This window comes from Asterias amurensis, chromosome 11, assembly GCF_032118995.1.
Source record: "Asterias amurensis chromosome 11, ASM3211899v1".
In the NCBI taxonomy this organism is placed as follows: Eukaryota; Metazoa; Echinodermata; class Asteroidea; order Forcipulatida; family Asteriidae; genus Asterias; species Asterias amurensis.
This window is the reverse complement of record NC_092658.1, coordinates 2,212,052-2,235,094: the sequence shown is the minus strand read 5'-3', so window position 1 is coordinate 2,235,094 and position 23,043 is coordinate 2,212,052. Positions and strand designations below refer to the sequence as shown.

Genomic DNA, 23,043 nt, shown 5'->3' with positions numbered 1-23,043 from the left:
TTAATTCAGAAGTTTTTTAGTAATTAATACGATAGATGTCTATTTTTCAATGTTTCGATTTTACGAAGTTTAAGACCAGCCAACATTGCTATTATTATTATAATTATTATTTACTTGGTAATCAGACAACAATACAATCAAACAATACAGAGCAAGACAATAATGAAAATGACACTAGAACATACAATAAAGCCAGCAACACATGCCAGGAAATAAACAAGTTAACCTAATAACTATGGCTTGGGGGGCCTGCCTTTGTTTCCTATGTCGCTGGCTTATAAAAAAAAACAGAGATTATTTTTAAAATATACTATCATACTATTATATATACATACGAAAAAGGGGGAATATTTTAGTATATTTAAAAGTTGAACAAGGAATTATTTATTATAAGACAGAAGCAGCAAGTGGCTCAATGAGTCTGAAATGTTCTGATTTCTTCCCGCCTGTTTGATGAATATTTGTTTGTTTCTTGATTTGCGTTTGATCAGGCCATTAGCGTCTCTTCCAGAGTCTAAGGGTCTGCCTGGAATGAGATCTGGACGACCGTACACAACGTTCGAACTAGAACAGATCCGTGCAGCTCAGAAAAAGTGAGTCATTCATTTAATTACCTTGTGTAATAAAATAGATACATATTTTTAACAATATTCATTTTTACTTTTTTATTTTTTTTTTGGTTAAAATAAACTTGTGAAATAATTATAGTACTTGATTAGTTACGGTCAGATATTTGTTAAAGTGTTGTTGAAAAATTTCAGGTTAGCGTCTTCTTATGATGACAATTTAAGCATAATGTATTTTTCCAGTTATTTAGAAACCTTTCATTGCATAGGATCACAAATGGTTTCATCCCCTATTTCTTAGGTTAGCTCAGTTTAAGATCACATTTCTATATTTCTAGTCAAAGCTATTATTTGATTGTCCTCATTGTTCCCCTTGTTTCCAAATCTCCTAAAAAGCAAGCATCATATTACTATCCTCTTGTTTCAAAGCCTCACAACTCATAAACTTCCTTTCCCTACTTTTCCCCATCCCCATTCCTCCCCCATCTCAACTAAGATCACATTCTCCCTCGTCTTTTACTCCCACTATCTCTACTCCTTAATGTTTTCATGGGGGGATCACAAATTTAGCTCCAAGCCAGGCAAGAACGTCCTTCATTATGAACGGGCACTACATGAACAGGAGTTAGCTAGACAACGTAAACAGGACATCTTAGCTTACCTAGTCCACTTTGACAAGAATGTCATGAAGACGCCAATGTTTGTGAAGAACATTCCACAGCAGATGGTCTTCGAAGGGCATCGGGAAAAACAAAGGTTATTTTAGGTCATTTAGTTAGGTAGCAGGTTTAGGTCAAAGTTTACTTAAAGTTAAGGTTGGAATAGAATTTATAATAGGACAGTTCAAAACAATTTGAATTCAAACGTGTTGCCATATACAAAGTATAAAGCAAAATCTATCTATCTACATGTATCTACCCTTGCTGTTTTGTATAAGGAATTTTATAGGTCACAGGTCATTTTATATCACAGGTAACTGTTAGGGTGAAAGTTTGCTAAAAGTTAAAGTTAGGACAGTTCAAACTATTTTGAAATTAACCTTTTTGATGTATCAAGCCAAATATACCATTGCTGTTTTGTATTTGAGCACAAAGATAAGTATTTGAGCGCAAACTCCAGGTATTTGAGTTCAAATTTACGGTGTTTAAGCCTAAATTAATGGTTGTTGATTTCTTTGCTTAACTTCTCATTTTATTTTTCCATGAATGCCGCTCCTTAGGGCAATGAACCCTAGTACCCCTGAAGTTGAATTTCTCCAAATTGAGAGTACTCTTCCCTCGATCTCGTCACCCCAGGGTGAACTCATGAGATTAAAGCATTCACGTCTTATGACCGATTTCCTTAAATCTAAAACCCCGCCAACTCTAAGGTACGGTTTCGTAGTGATGTTGTTTTTCGTGTTTTTTTCTCACCACACGTTTGGAGTGTTTTCTTTTTCACCACTGAATGCTGGGTGTGTTTTTTTTTAAATCCTTTCAGATGGAAGACAAAAAACTTTTTTTTTCCGGGTCTGCACATGCTTCAGAAACCAACAAAAAAATAAAAATAATAATAATAATAGTACAAAAAGACAAAAACAGAAAGCGAATAAAAGTTGGTGGGTATCCATGGCATTCAATGAACTTTTAACATTTGTTTACTTGAGATTTTGGGGGGGTTTCTCTAGTGAAATATTCTGAACATCTTCCCAATTGGAATTACAACATAAAGAAATTAGTTGCTGTAAACAACCCAAAAACGTCTAGATGATATTTCCCTTGGCTGGAGCTGAACAAAAGATGATTTTTTTCATGTTTTGAAGAATTGGTTTCAACCAACACAAAAAATGAAACGATCGGTTTCTAACAAATATTGAATACTCACTCCCTAAAACTGTCTAAAATATATATATATATATATATTTGTTTTTTAAAGTGATATACAACGATTAAAAACAGACTTGCACATTGGCACTGAGTGATACTAACTTTAAATGTGACGGTGAAGGACAACAAAATTGAAGAAAACAAATTGCAAAGTTTGCATGCAAAAAGAACAATTTGACCTAAAATAATATAACCCATTGCACTGCAAATAGTATTATTGCTCAAAAGTAACAACAACATCATTTTTGGCTTCAAATTGAATTCAAATCATTCAAAAATAATGTGGTCCCCCCCTCGCCCCACCCCTCCCCACTGCCTCCTTCCAGAGTCTACACTTAATTCAGACCAATCTAATGTACATGGTTTTACCACAAACACTGCACTTTATGAGCAAGTTAAGGGCCCCATTTCATAAACACAAAAATTTGCTTATCATTAAATTTCTTTCTTGATAAAACAGGATTACCAACCAAATTCCATTTGTTGCACACTGCTTGCTACTGGTATTCAGCTGTTGCTTACTTATCCTGAAAAACATGTGAAAATTTGGATGGTAATCCTGTTTTTATCAAGGAAGAAATTTTATGTTAAGCAAATTTGTGTGCTTACAGGCTTTATGAAATTGGGCCCAGGTGCCATTACCATAGCGCCGCTTAACTTTTTTGTGCTTACCATAGCAGCAAAAATATAATGGTTTAGCAAGAAAATAAGGTGGCCATTTTGCAACTCACGGTGGATTCGGATTAATTATTCAATCATTTTCATACAGTAAGCGCCAGAAGGTTTAGCATGCCTTTCATTTGCTTACAGTCACTATGAAATAAAAACTCAGGAGTAAGCACAAAACCAGCCGTTAAGCAGCTTTGTGAATTGGGCCCTAGTGGCTGATTATAGTCAACATAGATTTAACCAAAGTAGGAGGAATTTTAATCCATAAAAATTTTGTTGACACCCTGATTTTTCAGACTATTGATTTTTTTGAATTTTTGTTTTTGTTTACAGTGGAAACAATGTGGATGTCCCAGATTACTTTGCAACGAGTAGAAGTTGTGGAGGAAGTCACACCATGACATATCCACACAGGCGGAATACTCGTATGGCTAATCTAACGTAAGTCTATTATGGTGTTATTATATCTAACTTATAGTGGAAAGACATCAAGAATAAATGTTCACCAATTCTTCCTCATTTTCTAACTGTTATGTAGCCAATCTGCATAACTGTTCTTCACACTTATAGAGACCATTCTTTTTTGTATAAACATAACCATACGCCTAGACATTACTTATTCTTGTTGATTTGTTTACTCCCCTTTGTTTTCAGAAAAAAATGTAAGAAAACTTACTTTGAAACATAAAAATATTGCGTAATTTTTTTGTTCTTGCAGTGGGATTGCACGAGAAGAAGATGTTCCAGTTACTTTTGTAAATGGAAAGTAAGTAAAATGAATCATTATTTAATTTATAATTTATAAATGTTTTTTTTTATTCCAACATACTTTAGGTTGTATTTCCCTTCATAGCAGATACTGTTGACAGCTGAGCTCAGCTTTATCCTTAATTGTCCCGACCCTAACCAAGCAGATAAACTTTTACAAAAACAGGGTAGAAATTTCTTTATGAGACTAAATCACTCCAACCTCATGTCAGATTTCCTAAAATCTAAAACCCTGCCAACTCTAATGTACTGTTTTTGTGTGATGTTGTTCTGCAAAAGAGCTATGCTGGTTCTAATTGCTTTTTAATGAAAATACTTACAATCTTTTATATCCATTTAGAAACCAATTGATAAGATTATTTTCCTATTTTTTTTTCCTAGGATGGAGGCCGACATTCAAGGACAAGATGGTCACATCTACAAAGGACGAATTGGAGCTGACGATATCGAAAGATTACCAACTATAACACCACAAAAGGTATAATTATTTCTATTTATGAATCCATGGGATGACGCAAAGTCTGAGGAAACCAGTCAAATGAGAGTATTTTCATGAACCAGAAAAATTATGGGTAAAAGCAGCCTCGTACACTGGGTTCCTCCCCCCCTAAAAATCTGCTTGAAAAACTCTATAGCTCATGTCTAAAGGCTGAGAATCCTAAACACATCAATGTGTTGTGTCACGCATGTAAAATAAAATAGTGCATGCACTTATCGAAAAGAGGTTCGCCCCGGTGTTCCTAGCTGCGGCTGCTGAATGCGCCGCAGCACCCTGTAAACCGTTGCATGGTGTGCTAAGGATTAGGTCTCTTAATTTCAAAATCTTCGTCCCACTCACCTTGCAGTAAATATAATTGCTGCTTTGTATCCTTTGGAAAAGGCGCGTTATAAATACATTTATTATTACACATCAAGATTTCTTGCCGTGTACCAGAAACACTGTGGTACACAGCCAAATCCAAGCTCTGATGGTTGTTAATGAGTCTTGCTGCTTTGTTAGAGAAACACAGGAACACACCTGAAATCTTCCCAGACAATCACTCTAGCTCAAAAGAATGTATATTTGCCTATGAAACAGAACACTGTGGTGAACTTTTACCCTCCCAGACAAGAGTTCTGTTACCTCATTACGATTCCTATAGTACAAACGGCCCACAGCTTCACATCCCTTGTTAATATAAAATTTAAGTAGGGAGCATGCATGCATGAGGGTCTGCACGGTTATAGCCCAGTGGCGGCGGTTTGTGCAGTAAAGACAAGACAAGACAAGCCAAGCAATCTATCTTGCCAAGGAAACAACAGATGCAAAAAGAATTTTAAAAACAAGGCATTAACTTTCAGGCTTTTCAGCTAAATCTTTCAACAGATCCTTCAAATGAAAAGCCTCCTCTCCCTTTGGTGAACCCATTTTGTATTTCTCCATAAATATTTTACAAAATCATTAAACCAATGTCATATTTTGTTATCTCCCCGCAGCTCTCATCTGCAAGGTCCCCTCGTCCGACCAGCTCCAGGAATCATCTCTCCAAGTCAACCCCCGAGCGGTCATCGTCCCGTCCAACATCAGGCCGTCCGCAATCGCGCCTCCAATCCCGTCCAACGAGTGGACGCCCACAAAGTGGACGCTCATTAAGATCACCTACGAATCAGGCTGAGGCTGGCCCTCGACCTATGACCCCGTCCAATACTATAGAGGTCACAGCTGAGGTCCCTGTAGAGGAGGATTCTAATAGAAACACTATCAATGAGCCGGCGGAACGACCCCTGGAAGTCCAGTAGATTCAGAAGTTCATACTTGAGGTCTTTGTTTGTTTGTGGAGTGCTTCGTCTTTCAAGTTCAGAACTATAGGGTGGACGCATAGAAATAGAACCCGGAGAATGCCGAGTGCAACATTGGGCGTAAATTTTGTTGTGTGACCACTTTTATCGATGTGTGTACACCATTTATGGGGAAACAGTCTAGGTGTGTGTCATGTGATGATGACGTGATGATCATTTGCCATACACGCGTTTCACGCGGTGCGATAAGCGGCGTCCACAGACGACACACAGGGCGGTCAAGCTCAGCATTCTCCGGGTTCTTTAACTAAGGGTGGACCTTTGGGCGGTCTTTTTGTTTTCTTTCATTATAGCAATTCACTGTGACCAAATGGAGGCTGGAAAGAAAACAATAGTCTGTTCCCTTTGCCGTGTACACCTGCACATGCATGAGATGCAAGTAAAGGGTACCAGACAAAAAAAATTGCCACCATGGTATGATAAAGGTCTATAAATACACAACTATCCAAATTTTTAAAAATTCAAGAAAAAATAAACCTGCGTTGCCAACTACCTTTATCTAGATGACTTTTTTCCTGATATATTCGATCATGTGTAAATGATTTCCATGCAGTGAATTATTCTTACTACTTATTTATTTTTTAAAAGCACGACTATCATTCAGAACTTTTTCAGTGCAGATCTTATTCACAAGTTTAAAGATTGGTTTAGATTATGAAGTCAGTGACAAGTGTTTTCGACAACCCGAACAAAGATACTGATAGGGAGACAGCCAAGATTAGGGTAAATATTTTTAGAGTTCCAGAACGTTTGTTCAGTCGTTGGTTCAAATATGTCAATATGTCTTTATGAACCCCATAGCAGGTAGTATTTTCAAACAGACTGCAACCTCCATGTTTGAAGTAACAACATGTGCTTTTTAACACCAGTGCTATCCATACAAAACACAATGCCCATTTTCAAGGAGCTGTTTGGAGAGTAAAAAAGCAGCAAAGCACAAACACAATGGTGCTTACCAAAATAAAGTTACCAGCAAAAAATACCCCATCACACATACTGTATGTGACCGATGGTACCCTGCTTAATGTTGCTTGAAAGAAGTAAGCAATATATTTTTGGTTAAGCAGCTCTATTGTCATATCTGTGTTTTGTATCGGAAGTGTGTTGTGGGCACCAGCTAAAGCCTATAGGTGCCTCCTGTCTGGTTACACTTTTGTTAATGGACGCTGACATGTAATGGCTACCGGCATAGGCAACTTGCAGGTACCAGCTGCACTACATGAATAGTTGTGAGAATTACTGATGGTCGTTAGCTTTGAGAGTGATCAGCTGTTATGCATGTTTCATTAATGTTGAAATCAGCGAAGTGTTACTTAATGGTGAAATCAGCCATGCATGAAAAACAAATGAGATCTGAGCTAAAAACTGACGTTCAGTATTGTACACTGTAAAACAGGGTTAGCAGAGCGTAGCAATATTAACTTCCCCAAAGTTCATTTTGTAAAGTGCAAAAGTTTTCTGATTTTTACAAATGACTAAACTAGAATACAAATCTCACACTGACATAGATTGTACACAAGAACAAATTCCAGAACGGAGTTGGAGTGAGTTAATTTTTAAACCAGTAATGAATGCTTAAATAAATAAGAATTCTTGTTATTTACAAAACCAAACTTGGTCAACGAAATAACAAAGCTTTTGAGGTTTGTTTAGTTTTTTTAACTTTCTGACTGTGTTGAAATGAAACTGGTACGCCTATTTTGTAGTCTTTTGACTAAAATTGTTGCTTATAAATACATGTACTTCATAATTTATTTGATGAAAACAATGATAGAGTGTGTCTATAAGTCTTGCAAGTTGAACTTAAGAGGAAAACATTTAAATACAATTCCATCTATGAAATAAATTGAGATTTTATCGGTCAAAAAAAAATCATAATAATAATAGGATTTTAATGGAAAATTTCAACTAATCAATGCATGTAAGTTCTGCCAATTGAAAAAGGTGCTTTTTTAAATAATAAAAATATAAAATCATGTTGCACCTTTGAAAGATAAAATTGACAAAATAAAACAAGATTTTGAGCTGTATTTTTGTTTCACCCGTAACTGCACAAACTATAGCATACTGTACATGACCAGCACAATAGAGTCCTAAGTATAAAACAGTGAATTGTAAATATTTATTTTCTAATTTAAACACTGTACATTAAAGAGAGATTTATTGTTTCTTTTGTGTACATTTCTGAATCTGAATCATGTATTTTAAAACCGCATGCAATATTTGTACAGATAGTCAACAACTTTGCATGTGTTTTAATGCAGTCCCTTTATGCACCTTGCAATAAAATTTTAAAAAGAGAAGGATCAATACTGTTTCCGACTGCTCTTTTTGTTTTTGTTTGACGAGTTCAAGACGGCGTGGCTTAAGAAACCCCCGCCCCCACACTCTGACGGTTGGGTTCGATACAAGCCTCAAAGGAATGTAACTCTTCTTGACAGACAAAATCTATAATTTAACAGCACTACCAGTATTTCCACTTGGTGTATCCCAAACTATGCCTAAAATAACAAATCTGTGAAAAAGTGGACCCATTTGGTCATCTGACGGTTGGGTTCGATACAAGCCTCAAAGGAATGTAACTCTTCTTGACAGACAAAAATCCATAATGCATTAGTAGAAAACGTAGAAAACGGAAGAAGTGAGAGTCACAACAGGGACTGTGCATTATACTGCAGGGGGAACTGGGCCTAGCCGTCAAGCTGCTTAACAGCACGACCAGACCATGTCATAGAGCTTCTAAGCACAAAAGTTTGCTTAACAGGACATTTCTTCCTTGACAAAAACAGGATTACCAACCAAATTTCCACGTGACTTTCGGGATAAGCAAACAACAGCTGAATACCAGAAACAAGCAATATGCAACAAACGGAAATTTGTTCGGTAATCCTGTTTGTATCAAGGAGGAAATTTCTTGCTCAGCAAATTTTTGTGCTCAGCAGCTCTATGAAATTGGGCCCTGTATTCTCACTTGGAGTATCCAAACCTATGCCTAAAATAACAAATCTTTGAAAAAGTCCACTAATATGGTCATCTAAGTTACAAGAGAATAATGAAAGAAAAAAAAACGCTAGTTGCACACATTTTCAGATGCCTAAAAAGTCCTAACTCGAGATAAGAAGAGTCCTAACTCTTTGTGAAATCAAGGGCAGTGCCTTTAAGCACAAAAATTAGCTAAGTACAACAAAATTATGCTTACCAGAATTAGCTTACCAGCCAAAATTTCACGTCACATGTACAATTTGTTACTGGTATCCTGCTAATTTCTGCTTGGCAGACAATTGTCAGGCAATATAAGTGTCTAAAAAAATCTGTCAACAGATTCTGTTTAAACAGAATTCAGTCCGAGCAAATATTAGGGGGCAACTCCAAATGTGACACATTAACAACAAAAATATCAGTCTTAAAATAATCCAATCCAACGAAATTCCAATTCAATCTGAGAGTTTAATAAAAATCTGATTTTGCTTCTGTTCGTTATGGTACATATTAAGCATTTAGAAGCCTAAAGTCGTAATACACTATGCCACTGGGTAAAATAATAAACAATAATACAGTCTGAAAGATTTAAGAATTATCTGGTATACATTTACATTGATAAATACAAACTTCTCATCAATCCTCACCACTTTCTATGAAATTTTGAAAATATTTTTTTCTGCAGACCGTTTGTCTCTAGATCCTTAATAACTGAAAGTTCGTTTATTGCCGAAAGATTAGTTGTCAGTGGCTTTTTATACCCACCCACAACAAAGTTTCACTAATTGCATAGTCAATTTCTACGTGCTACATGATCCCAAAAGATAACGTCACACGATTGTCTTTTCTTATTCTTGTTTTCGTTGATTTTTTTCAGACAATTCTGAAACATCTTGATTATTAAAATTATGAGGAATATATTTTAAAAACATGATCATTATTAACATACACAAACACAGTTGATGACATTCTTTGTATCTGTAACAAATCTATCCCCCTGTTCTTTCATTCTTTAATGGAGTAGTTTCTTTCAGAACCAACTTCCTTCAAACTTGGTTTCAGTTCTTTTGTTGAAATGAAATAGTTTTTACCCAAAACCAATTTACTTGCATTTTTCAGTTTTTATACTAAAGAAATAGTTTATATTTTTAACAAACTTCCTTGCATTTTTTGTTTTTATACAAATGAAATACATGTAGGTTGCCAAAATGAAAAGTGACGCCCATGATTAAAAGAACATGATAGTACCTAACAGACTTCTTAAGTATTTTGACAATCATCATAATAGGCTACTTGCGAGTACACCACCAATCACTGAGGTCAAAGGTAAATGTGCACATGAGTACACGCTACATACATCCATCAGCCATTGAGGTGTCTTCCTTTGACGTCAATGAGGGCGCTGTTTTAGCTTGTGACATCATATGCAAGCGATAAAAAAAACTCAACTTACAACAAATCTTGACTTTTAAGTCAATGATCATATCATACTTTTTTACTTTATAGACTGTCTTTCGTTTTGAAGGGTTGTGTTCTACAACTGAACAGTTTCGCTACGCGTTTTTTTGTGCAAGTGACGCATGTGTGCAAGTGACACATCCCTGAACAAAACTATGCTATGGTGGAGAGCAGAGTAGGTTTCCAATTTCTGCATGCATCTACATGTGCACAGTTCCACATATTACATCATGTTTCATTTCATCTCCTTTCCTAACTAAGGCAACTAAGATAAAAATATTTGTTAAGCTTCTGCCTAAATAACATTCTAAAACTGCATTTACATGTATGTCATGCATTCAGCAATATAATAAAATGACCAAGTAAAGTATTTTTTTAACGGCACATTTAAAAAAAAATCATTCTGCAATTATTAAATCTTTTACATATTTAACATGAAAGCCCTATATATAAATTAAATCTAACCATGATTCAGTCTTGAGCTGTCTTTCTAAAAGTGCAAAACAGTTCCGTTTTTAAAACCACGATTTTGAATTCATGCGCAAATATATAAATGTAAAAATGTAAAGAATGGCAACGTGGATGTACTAACTGCATTGGGAATCAATACACTGTTTTGATTTTACACTCCACCGATAAGTGATAAGCACTAGCGTCAACTCGGTTTAATCGATGTTAAATGTTGCATTAAGCCGGCCTCGGCGACTGACTTTTCAGGATCACACTACGCCAGGAACTTTTTAGTCGGCGATTATTTACAACCTGAGCGTAACTGCGATGATTTTAAGACAATCTGAAACAGTCGCCGCTTGAAAAATTAACAGTCGCAAGAGTAGAGTTTCAACTTGTATGACGTGATCCTGACAGACGGGAACCAATTGCAGTTGCACGATTTCTCAGTTGTTGTGACCTGAGCATATTTTGTCTGCACGTTGCCGGTGGTTTGTTGCCGGCACAAGTAAATCGTAAGTTGACCTTTGTTTTTAACCCTAACATTGCAAACCACTTAACACTCAATACTTTCCAGATTTCTGCCAAAAGAATCCACATGCAAACCACTGGGATTCAAACCCACCATCTTTGCATTGCTAAAGCAGATGTCTTTGGTCTTTACTGAATTCAGCAAAAAATATTCCACAGGCCTCTTTGGGTTGGATTTGAACCCATGGCCTGCCCATTCTGAAGCCGGTGTATGAACCACTAGAACACAAAAACAAGCTTTTCATTGACTCTCACAATAAACCATCGTTTTCAACGGGATTTGTTAAACAAAACAAGTCTTTTTTTAAAGATTTTGTTTTCCTTTTCAAAACATTGGCCCCAGTCTGATTATTTAGAGATTAATTCTGAGATCACAATTATTGCATTTGGCAAGTATAACAAACCTGGCTGATTCAATATTTTTGAGGATTAATCTCTTTCCGCATCTTATACAGTCTTTTCAATTCATAAAACTATTATTAACATCATTATGATTGTCACTACTTTTATTGATTTATAATTTTCTATTGATTGATTTTGCAAATTATTAAAATAACTTAATGATAAATTATCCTTCTCTTCAATGGAGATGTGGGGGGGGGGGAGTAACAGAAGCATGTTCATATCTTATTTAATTGACCGACATTTAAAATCCAAAAATATGGTTGCATTGTGCACATGATTTTTGTTTTTAATGAGTCAAGTAACAAACCCCCAAGGAGACTATATTATTGTGGTTTATTACTTCATATTTGAAATGAAACAAGTGGAACTCGCTTGAGGTGATCCCTGGCTACATGACAGGTACAGGCTTGTATGGCTTGTGACTCGGAACACTTTAAAGACAACGATATTGACGGCCAACATTATGGCTACAATCCCGGCCAAAATGCTTGGGCAACCCATTCCTAACGTTACATAAAACCAATCACTGTACACTTCCCACAGACAATAACCATTCTCTCCCCCGCCCCCCGTTCCCATCCCCCTGTTCAGTGTTGACTGGAACACAGACGAAGAACGAAATCAAATTCAAATATTTTACTGGAAAATTACTTCTTTCCTGAAAACTACGTTACTTCAGAGGGAGTCGTTTCTCACAATGATTAATACTATCAACAGCTCACCATTGCGCGTTACCGAGTAAGTTTTTACGGTAACAATTATTTTGAGCAATTACCAATAGTGTCCACTGCCTTTAAGTCCTGCTCTAGTCAATTTCAACCTAAAAAGATTTGAAGCAAATGAAAGATGGATTCTCTCCCCACAAAAAGGTCTCTTGCATCACCTATTGACTTCAAATGAAGATGAAAAGAAAGACAAATGAACTAAAATGAATGTAAAATAAATTTGGGATAAGGCCGTTTTCATTATCTAAACCAAATACCCAATTGAAAATGAATGAATCCATATTTACAAAAATAAATCTGCAAGACTCACCAAGTGATCTGCAATTTCCCATAAAAAAAATGTTTTAAAATAAAATTAAAAATACGTTAAAATTACTATTGTTCACATCTCAAATCAATCACCATAAGTATTCAAATAAAAATACGTTAAAATTACTGTTGTTCACATCTCAAATCAATTACCATAAGTATGCAAATGAAAAACACGGTACATGAAAAGTCTTTGGTTAAAAACAATTTCCTAAATTCAATTGAAAGAAAGTATTTTGAAAAATAAAAGGCAAAATTTAAAACTGAAAACCCCCAAACTCAAAGTAGAAACCAGTCACACATAATTAAAACAGTCCTCTGATTAAAAAAAAAAAAAACCTATTCCTAAAACACCTAGATTCTCCTATAAAAGTTTGTCTGATCCAAACTGCCTCAATCCGTCAAAATAAATTAATATAAGTTAGGTGTGATCCCTATTGCTTCAATTGCTCAGAAGCAACGAATATAAGTTTATGTCAGATCCCTACTGCCTTAATCCTTAAAAATCGACCCACATAAGTTCATGAAGGCTCCCAACTGCCTTATAACGAAGCAGAAGAAGATGAGCAGAGTATTCTGGTCGAAACGTCAAGATCAAACCGGCTCTTTTCAGAGCCACTCCTTCAAAAGAGTTTTTACTCATGGTTGTAGCCGCAAATTTAATATTCATATTTATAGTTACTCTTATCTGACTACTAATCCTTCAAAACAAACTGATATCAGTTTTTGTAGGATCCCATTCCTCCAATCAATCGTTCAAACCACGCATGTCAGAACAATACAGAAAGGGGATTTACTTTCCATTTTATACTTATTTTAATTTTTGATATAAATTCCTCGAATTCCTCCAGCGATACTTTCCTGAGTATAGACGATGTGACCTATGTTTACATTCAAACCACCCTCTGTTGACAAAACACTCTATACGTCATGTTTCGCCGGGCACCGAGTTGCGTAGTCATAGTAAGATTGCGTACACTTTCTAGCTGGCTGCCAAAACACAAAGTCTTTGCCCGGCGGTATGCGCGCGAATTATGTTATGGTTTTTGTGTGAGGTCAGAGGTCACATCCTCTATACCCTCGTCTTACTCAAGTTTCCAGGCCTGAAGATTACCCAAAATTCCATGACACTTTCAGAATTTCACTGCCTCCAGGAGCCTTGAAACGCCATTTCATACCTTATAATTTTACACAATTTTGTCAATCCTGTTTGAACATAATTGTCCTGCTTATAAGACTCAGGTTATCTTTACTTTCAAATGTCTGAAAAAATCGTTCGCTCGGCCCCAGCGGCCAGTTTATCCAGGACCGCTGAAATGGGCTAATCAGCTTGCACAGATTTTTGTTCAGGAAGCACGTCATGTATACAGTGCATAGAAGTATGGCGCAGTGTGAGTGTGATGCATGATGGGATTGCGCATTATTAAACCAATGAGAGTGCATGGTACGTTTGCCCATCCAAGCGCCTTTGGTTAAAGCAAGGCGCTGTGGACGAGCTAAGAAAAATCACTCCATCTTATCTATTAACAGTGTGGATTACCTGATCTCTAACAGGATTGTTGGTCAAATGTTCCAATTAATCCAACACTTGAAAAAATCCTGTTCATGGGATAGATGCTTGTTAGAGAAAACAAAAATACTGATCAGGCTAAATATTGATAATTTAAAATCTATAATGAATTATGGTAAAAGACGTGGACTCAAAAGAACGTAATCAGAAGCTGTGACTTCAATTAAAATGTCATCAACGTAGAAATGGCACTCAGCTTTACATCTTGGAGCTAAATCAGTGTTGACAAGCATCCCTATTTCATTTCAAATAGCAGACTCATGAAAAAGCTGGTGGACTAGTGGAATAGTGGACAAGCTTACTGGTCCTGCTGGCAAGTCACTTAAAAAGGGCAAACCCTATCTAGGGTACTGAAGTCAGTGTCTGGAGGCTGAGTCGCTAGGACGTGTGTTCACTTCACTGCCATTACACCACGCCTGTATGCTTCCTTTTTGATAGGGCAAGGGCACCAAGGCATCTTCTCCTTAGATAAAGGGCACCTTATGAGGAAAATGTAAATTTCTACTGTAGCGTTTCTAGGGCACCACAGGGCATGGAGGCAATCGCCTTTGTTGCCTTTGTGAAGTAGCAGGCCTTTAACCCTCAGTTGTACTTTCTACCCAACGTCTACTAGGAGTATAAGTTATTTACTTGTGACCTGTAATTCTAACTGATGAGTCACATGCTGATGTGCTTTCCGGTGCTGCATACTCCTAAGGAGTTTTAATGCTCTCAGAGATGCACTGACGTGATGAGCATTTTATACTCTGCTGTTGATACCTAAAAACACTGACCATCCTAGCACTATAGTAGTGCTGGCTACTTCAGATTACTTGCATTATGGAATCCGAAACTTGTAAAGTGATGGGTTTTTTTTTACAGTGAGTGTAGGTCCGGTTTCACAGAGCTGCCAAAGCACAAAAAAAGTAATGCTTACCAGAATAAGGTTAGAATAAGAAATAATTTCTGCTTGTAATCAGCTGTAAGAAATTGACCCCAGGGCCCAATTTCATACAGCTGCATCAGCACTTTAAGTAACTAAGCACAACAAAATTATGCTTAAGAGAATAAGCATCATGTCTCATGTACAATTTATGACTGGTATCCTGCACACTGCAAAGAATTACTAAGCAACATTCCCTGAAGTCACGCTCATCTCAGACACAAGACTCAGTCATTACACTTTCTGCATCGCTGTCGATGTACCTGATACCTTGATGGGTGGAGCGGGGTAGCGTGGCCGACGCAAACACCCCACGGACGAACGGACGCTGCTGGCATGTGAACCCACCACAGTCCTCTGCAATTTAAAGTCAAATTAAATTCTTATTACTTTTGCGAAAAATTTATTATTGCCATGCAAATATTTCCACATAAAAAACTTTTAACATGATACAAGATGCAGATAATAGGACAGTTTAGGGCCAAAGTAAGCCAATGTCAGGGTAATTAATAAAAATAAAAATAAAATAATAATAATATTTCAATTTGTTTAATCCCAACCAAATTATATGCCTGTGATTTGCTCACAGAGAACACTGAGTATACAGTGCTTACCCACATCTGTGTAAGGGTAAAACCATTTAATATTATTTATCCCCGATGCAAATTTAACAACTATTTCCTATACTTTAACTTCATCCAATCAAATGATCCGTACCATCACTTAGATCATCCTGCGACCCATTCCTCCTCCCCAGACTCTGCGACCTCTGACCTCTAAGTCTAGTCTTCCCCTCCACTTCTACTCTCCCTGCCGACAGACCCGTATCGTTAGATCCTTCCGATAGCACATCCTCCTGGCTGGAGCTGAGCTGCTTAAACCCCGGCATCTTGTAGATCCAGTGGTCCGAACCGGAGGAGCATGTCGAGCTACTGGAGCTGGCGCTGCTGGTGGCGAGATTCCGTCGATGGTAAAAAAGGATGTAGGCTCCCTTAGTGATGATTGCCTCCTCAGTGACTGGCATGACTTTGGCATCGTCGAAGTTATACCACTGATTGTCGGCTGGATTGCGGCAGAAAGCTGGAGGGGGTCAAAGTGAAGATGGCAAGTTAGAAAAGGAAGTGATGGTTTGTTAAAAATGGCCTACACAAACAGCCTGTGTGCCAAAGATAATTATCACCAAATGATGATTGTTAGAAAATTAACTATTATAAGTAATGGTATATTTAAAATAGCTAACATAAACATCCAGAAGGCAAAGATAATTACCCCAAAAATATGATTGTTAAAAAAGTAACTATTATAGGTGGTTTTGTTTAAAATGGCTAACACAAATCGCCTGTTTGCGAAAGATAGTTATCAACACATGATGATTGTTAAAAAAGTAACTATTATAAGTAATTGTATATATTTATAATAGCTAATATAAACAGCCTGTATGCCAAATATAAATACCAACAAAATGTTATGAAAAATATAATAAGTAAAGATATTGTCAGCTAAATACAAACATACTTTAGAATTTATAATATAAAGGTGCCCTTTTTCCCAAGAAATACAAAGCTACAAGGTCTTTCAAAATGCTAAACAATTTTCATAAATGAATATTATAATTTATTCTGATCATTATACAAGCTCACTACACAAGTTTGGTTCATGGAGTATTTAGGAGTGACAAGTACCAAGTACCAAGTACCACGAACCAAGTACCAAGTACAAAGTGCCGAGAACTGTGTACCAAGTACCAAGTGCTCAAAAACCAAGGACCAAGAACCAAGAACCAAGTACAAAGTACCAAGTACTTAAAAACCAAGTACCAAGAACCAAGTACTAAGTACAAAGTACCAAGTACTTAAAAACCAAGTACCAAGAACCAAGAACCAAGTACAAAGTACCAAGTACTTAAAAACCAAGTACCAAGAACCAAGAACCAAGTACAAAGTACCAAGTACAAAGTACCAAGTACTTAAAAACCAAGTACCAAGAACCAAGTACTCAAAAACCAAGTACCAAGAACCAAGAACCAAGTACAAAGTACCAAGTACTTAAAAACCAAGTACCAAGAACCAAGTACTAAGTACAAAGTACCAAGTACTTAAAAACCAAGTACCAAGAACCAAGAACCAAGTACAAAGTACCAAGTACTTAAAAACCAAGTACCAAGAACCAAGAACCAAGTACAAAGTACCAAGTACAAAGTACCAAGTACTTAAAAACCAAGTACCAAGAACCAAGTACCAAGTACTCAAAAACCAAGTACCAAGTACTCAAAAACCAAGTACCAAGAACCAAGAACCAAGTACAAAGTACCAAGTACTTAAAAACCAAGTACCAAGAACCAAGAACCAAGTACAAAGTACCAAGTACAAAGTACCAAGTACTTAAAAGCCAAGTACCAAGAACCAAGTACCAAGTACTCAAAAACCAAGTACCAAGTACTCAAAAACCAAGTACCAAGAACCAAGTACTAAGTACAAAGTACCAAGTACTTAAAAACAAAGTACCAAGAACCAAGTACCAAGTACAAAGAACCAAGTAACAAGTAGCAAGTACCATATACCAAAGTACCAAGTAGCAAGCACTAGGTACCAAAGTACCTAGTACCAAGGTGACAAATTCAAGATAAAACCTCAATGAAAGAAAAATATCAAATACAGGATAAATAGCACAAAGTTAACACATTGGTTCTCAAAAAGTGCAGTAAGGTAACACATGAACACAACAACAATTCATAAAACATTCTGAATATTCACACATGTCTATAAACAGTATCAAAAGTTCAAACAAATATTAGCAGTCACAACAAAAGCAACAGGAACAGAGGAAAGAAAATCCTAAAGGAGAGTATATATATACAAAGACAATGACGTAGTGATTATAAAATTGATGGATTAAAATGAAGGATGCAAAGTTCGGTATTTGTAGAATTGAATGCAGCAGAAATGATCAGGGAAAAAGTTGCACTCGAGTGATCGATTCATAAACGTATATAATTTTTTTTAAAGCAGGGCCAAATATTGCCAAACAGTCTAATTATTGGTTCACTGAAAATAAGTAGGAAACCAGCCATGATTGGTGTAAATCACATGTCCTTTGATGTCCTTTGACAAGACAAAACTTAGCCCTCAATATCTTGGCTAGTCTCTGGTTCGAGTCAATCAAGGTTTTTTCTATTCTGAGAATGTATTTCTCCCCATTATCATTATCAAGCGAGGGCGCTTTGCCTTTCTTTGTATGTGGAGACATTTAAACTAACCTGTGTAATGTCCCCCTTGCATGCTACCGATGTGATTACACACGGCATATAAATCATACACGTGCTCCGTCACGTGATGGGCACGGCGTCTGTGGATGTGCCGCCAAGGCGACCAGCCAGTCAGAGCATTCAGCGACGCAGCGTGGGCGTTCTGTTGCCTGCGTACGATGTACTGCGCCATGTTGAGTCCTTGGATTGGAAAATCTACCAGGGTGTCTAGCTTTGTGCGACTGGTATTCAGCTAAAATAAAAAAATCATCACATTTAAAAAAAGATTTGTTTTTAAATAGTCTGTATATACGTTTGGTAAATACTTGCAAATAAAAAATTTACTTGGTACTGAAGCTTTAAATAGTATAATGTATTTTGAGAATTTTTTTACTTCAAAGTACTGCGGTTATGGGAAAAGATATCACTTTTTATTCACAGAGAAACTTTGAATCTGAGAAACGTTGCAAAACTTGTGTACTCCAATCGCAGATTATTATTCCTTCATGGACATGATGACTAGAGGGCTTATGAACACTATGAGGGATTATGATGGTTTTGAAGCAGACACATGAACGAAACTCGGGCAAACTGGCACTGTTGGCATCACCACGCCTTTTGCAATTAGAAACAAATTTTAAGTTGAAAATAATTGTACTTTTTTCTTCTTCCAGTTTGTCTTGTATTTTTAAAAGATTTTGCCGTCCATGTTGCTTCCCTTGCACCCTACTGCACCACTAGGGTCTTGTATAGCCTGGATCTTGTATAGCCTGGATCTGGGTCTCACATACCTGTTTGAATCTCTTGAGGTGTATAACGAGAACATCAGGGAGGGACCAAAGGCTAAGTCGTTTGGAGCCTTGCTGTAGTTTCTTACAGAATGGGCAATGCCAGGCGTTGTCTGAACCAAGCTGCATATCAAATCATAAGAACATTCATTAAAACCAGCATCAAACATTCAATTTCGTAGGATTAAGTTCCAGATAGGTTTCTTCAAAAATTAATCTTTAATTGAAAGCATAAAAAAAAAACTATTCAAGTGTCTGTCTCCCGACAATAAGGAACAAACTTTCAACCCCCCTCCAAGAAGGATTAAAATTAATTTACATATAAAAACAATTAATTCATTCATTTTTATTACAAAAACCAACTGGCAGCACAAAGCTGTATACGAGGGTACATAAACACATCTATCCAAGATGACAATAAAAAATCAAACAATCAATGAAATAAATAACAACCAAAATAAGAAAGAGAGGACGTAATACTGGCAAGTTATAATAACGTTATAATATAATAAGTATAGAATTCAATGACTTTTACAACATAGTCTAACCACTCAATATCATCTTATGGTTCTCAATGCTAGATAAGGCTGTATCTGGATATAGACCTTATGCACATGACGGCATTTGATTTGAGTAGGGCGCCCTCGCCTAAACATCAAAATAAGGGTGTTCATTAGCCTATCCTACCTATCTAACAACATCAAACAATGAGCAATAGCCTACCCTTTCTTCCTGAGTGTAGAGATCCATACAGTCAGACAGCGAGGCCTTGACAGGTTGTTGATGAGCTAAACGATGTCTCTGAACACTCTCGTCTTCTTCAATAAAGATGCTTAGAACTCGCTGAGTAAACCTGCAGATGGTTCAAGAAAATACAATGTATTTAGATCATTGACTATTACTGGGAGTGTTTCCTTTCATAAAAAAGATATGTTTTGCTCCTCATTCGCTAACTGGGCCCAATTTTATTGTGCTTAGCTACTTTTTTTTTGTCAGGTAGTGTATAAGGTTTGTGACTGGTTCCCAGCTTTTTGTTTGCTTAGCAGTAAAAAAAAAAACCTTGCTAAGCACAATTTTCTGCTTTACAACTTTATGAAACTGGGCCAGAGAAATTTACACTGTTACTTTTCCTAAAAAAACATCATCAACAATTTCCAAAGTGAAAATAGGTTCAAGTAAACTTGTTTAGCCTCTGACTGACACAAGAGGGCGACATTCAAGAAAAACATCATCGTGCATCTGGATAAATAACAATGTCCTGTATATTGATACTGATCTTTTGTTTGTCTACAGGTAGTTCTTTTGTTTCGGATATTTCACTGCTTAACTCAATATCCTGTATCCTGAAAAAAAAGATCGACTGTTTCCAAGGACCACTGGAAACACAAGGAACGCTCGATTTTAAACATTTCCTAGAAGCACGCATATAGACCTTTCTTTTGTTTACAAACATTGACAACTTTATTGTACGGAATGCCTTGAGTATCTACAAATGTGTAAACTGGCTCGGCAAAATTTGCCCTATTCAACAAACTATTGCACCTTTTATGTTATCTAGAAAGTTTCATACATCTATGGGCTCGTGTGTACAAAAAACGCAATCTACGATGTTTGCACAATCTTCAGATTGCACGCAGTTTATCAGAATCATCATTTGTGTACAAACTTTGTACAAACAGAGCGCTCTGAAAAATCTCACGCGTAGCTGGCCTCTGGACTTGGCATCTCTGTTCAACACACTATTGTACCTTTTATGTTGTTTAGAAACTTTTATATATCTATGAGCATAGTTTATAATGGATAGGGTAGATGACCTTAGCTTTCGATCCAAACCGGACCTTCTTCAGAGGCATAAAACAAGCACAAACCGATACATATCCATTTATAGAAAAAGAGAGGGGAAAGGGATTAAGGGAAGGATCCAGAAAGAAGCGAGAAAATAACAGCCAATCAAAGTTTCTATTTCAGAAATATGAGCATAGTTTGATATAATTCTTGGTCAAACAATAAACTGCTGTAATTTCTTTTGCAGTGAAGGTCGAAGGTCGGTTGTACTTTGAGACAACCAAGGTTCAGAAAACCAGCGACTGTGACAGTGACGTTTAAAAGAAAAAAAAGGTCAAAAGACCTTTCTTAAGTGTACAAACCCCAACCAACATTTTATATGGGCAACCTTGAGTAACACAAAATTAAATATTGTGAAGCCATTTTTTATGATGAATACATGCATGTGCAATTTTTCTTATAGGTATCACAAATGGTATAGATAGATTGATAAAATTGTTTTATTAAATAAAGTATTTAGGTGTTTGACACTAAACAAATAGAATACCCTTTCACTGTGTTAGATTCCAGTTTGGATTGTATTGGTAATTGACTTTATAGCTGAACAGCTGTACATTTCCCCATAATTTTAATTTGATGCTAAATCTTAAGCTAATGGGTCTATAGACGACGTGACCTCTGACGTCACTCGAAAACCATAACATGATTCTCGCGTATACCGCCGGGCAAAACCTTTGTGTTTTGGCAGCCAGCTAGAAAGTGTATGCAATCTTACCACGACAACGCGTCTTTTTGCCCGGCGAAACATGACGTATACAGTGTTTTGTCAACAGAGGGCGGTTTGAATGTAAACATAGGTCACATTGTCTATACAGCAGTTGGTTTACAGCTTAATTAAATATTAAATTAGCAATCAGTTGTGATGCAAAGCAAAACAATCTATATTTTTGTTCAGTGTTAAGATTTTTAAATGAAACATACAATTTTTCACAGGATCATGTACAGGCTCGTGAATTAGGCCCTCTATGAAATATTAAATTTGGATGATTTCTAAACACATGTTTTTAAATCACTTTACAAGTATCAGTGTTTGTTATGACAGTCATGAATGGTTGGAAATATCTCCAAAAGTTAGAGTAGATTTGGTCTTGTTTCCCCTATCGGTATGTTGTCACTTTCAAGTAAAATGTAGTACATGAAGTAAAAGAAACAAGTTTGTTAGTCTCTTGTTTGTTAGGATTCTCCTTATGTCATTGAAATCCACTTATTCCAACATGTGATAATTCCATAAGAGGGTTTTCCCAAAAGATAAACAGCTTCCTGATAACACCACCCAAAGCAGACACCTGAGAGAAGAGTGTTTTGCTATATCAGCTTTACCATCTGTTTCTATAAGCCAAGAGAGATCGGATTGCAAAAGTGCTGGGCCCAATTTCATAAAGAGCTTTCTGTTTTAAAAGCAGAAAATACTGCAAGACAATTTTCTTTTCTAAGCATAAATTGAGTCGGGCACCAGCCACAGCAATGCAAACTTAATGTTTTTTCGGCGGGTAATCTGTTTCTGCAAGTTTGTGTGCTTACAGGCTTTATGAAACTGGGCCCTTGCTCTGCTCACCGTAAGCATAAGATCTGTGCTTACGGAAGCAGGCAATTACGCTCTTTCGTCAAGCGTATTTCACTGGTTAGCAGGGAACTTTTGCTTGCCATTCTTCACTTACACAGCTTGCACAGTAAGCAGAGAAAGTTGATCGTGAGCGCAGAACTCGGCAGTTAGAATCTAAACTACTACCCAGCTGTACCACACGGGCATAGACCTTATATTTGCATAAGACGTCATTTCAGTAGGGCGCCCCTCGCCTTGAGGTCAAAAGAACACTGCACAATGCCCAATCCTGGGCAACGCGCATACAAATCTGTGCGCATCCATAATTTCATCATCGGTTTACCTCTAAGATGGTATGCTTTGTTTTTGAAAGGGCAGGGGCACTCATTGGTTAAGGGCACCGTATGAGAAATTTGTAAATTTCTACTGGAGCACTTCCAGGGCACCAAGGCAATGACTAGGGAGCATGGAGGCAATCGCCTTTGTATCAGGCCTTATGGTGACTTGATAACGTCAATGCATAAGTTCTATAGTGAACTGCAATATGAGATGCTTCAAAACCGGTCT

General features: G+C 36.8%; 2 protein-coding genes across 4 annotated transcripts in view; one reads left to right on the top strand and one right to left on the bottom strand.

The window, feature by feature from the left end:
- LOC139944658 (uncharacterized) overlaps positions 1 to 8,017 on the top strand; it is a 30,119-nt gene extending 22,102 nt beyond the window's left edge. For 2 of the 3 annotated variants that reach the window (XM_071941725.1, XM_071941722.1), the window contains 6 exons: positions 492 to 593; positions 1,137 to 1,322; positions 3,434 to 3,541; positions 3,819 to 3,866; positions 4,250 to 4,346; positions 5,345 to 8,017. In XM_071941725.1, the coding sequence (XP_071797826.1) occupies positions 492 to 593; positions 1,137 to 1,322; positions 3,434 to 3,541; positions 3,819 to 3,866; positions 4,250 to 4,346; positions 5,345 to 5,647 (844 nt within the window). In that variant the 3' untranslated portion in view covers positions 5,648 to 8,017. The remainder of the gene's footprint in view (positions 1 to 491; positions 594 to 1,136; positions 1,323 to 3,433; positions 3,542 to 3,818; positions 3,867 to 4,249; positions 4,347 to 5,344) is intronic. The other variant, XM_071941723.1, reaches the window with a different exon arrangement.
- A 1,743-nt stretch (positions 8,018 to 9,760) lies between these two features.
- Positions 9,761 to 23,043, bottom strand: part of LOC139944657 (ubiquitin carboxyl-terminal hydrolase 31-like) — a 45,276-nt gene continuing 31,993 nt past the window's right edge. The window contains exons 7-11 of the mRNA XM_071941721.1: positions 19,812 to 19,941; positions 19,092 to 19,211; positions 18,313 to 18,553; positions 15,774 to 16,136; positions 9,761 to 15,413 (exon numbers count right to left, since the gene is read on the bottom strand). Coding sequence (XP_071797822.1) covers positions 15,271 to 15,413; positions 15,774 to 16,136; positions 18,313 to 18,553; positions 19,092 to 19,211; positions 19,812 to 19,941 — 997 coding nt within the window. The 3' untranslated portion in view covers positions 9,761 to 15,270. The remainder of the gene's footprint in view (positions 15,414 to 15,773; positions 16,137 to 18,312; positions 18,554 to 19,091; positions 19,212 to 19,811; positions 19,942 to 23,043) is intronic.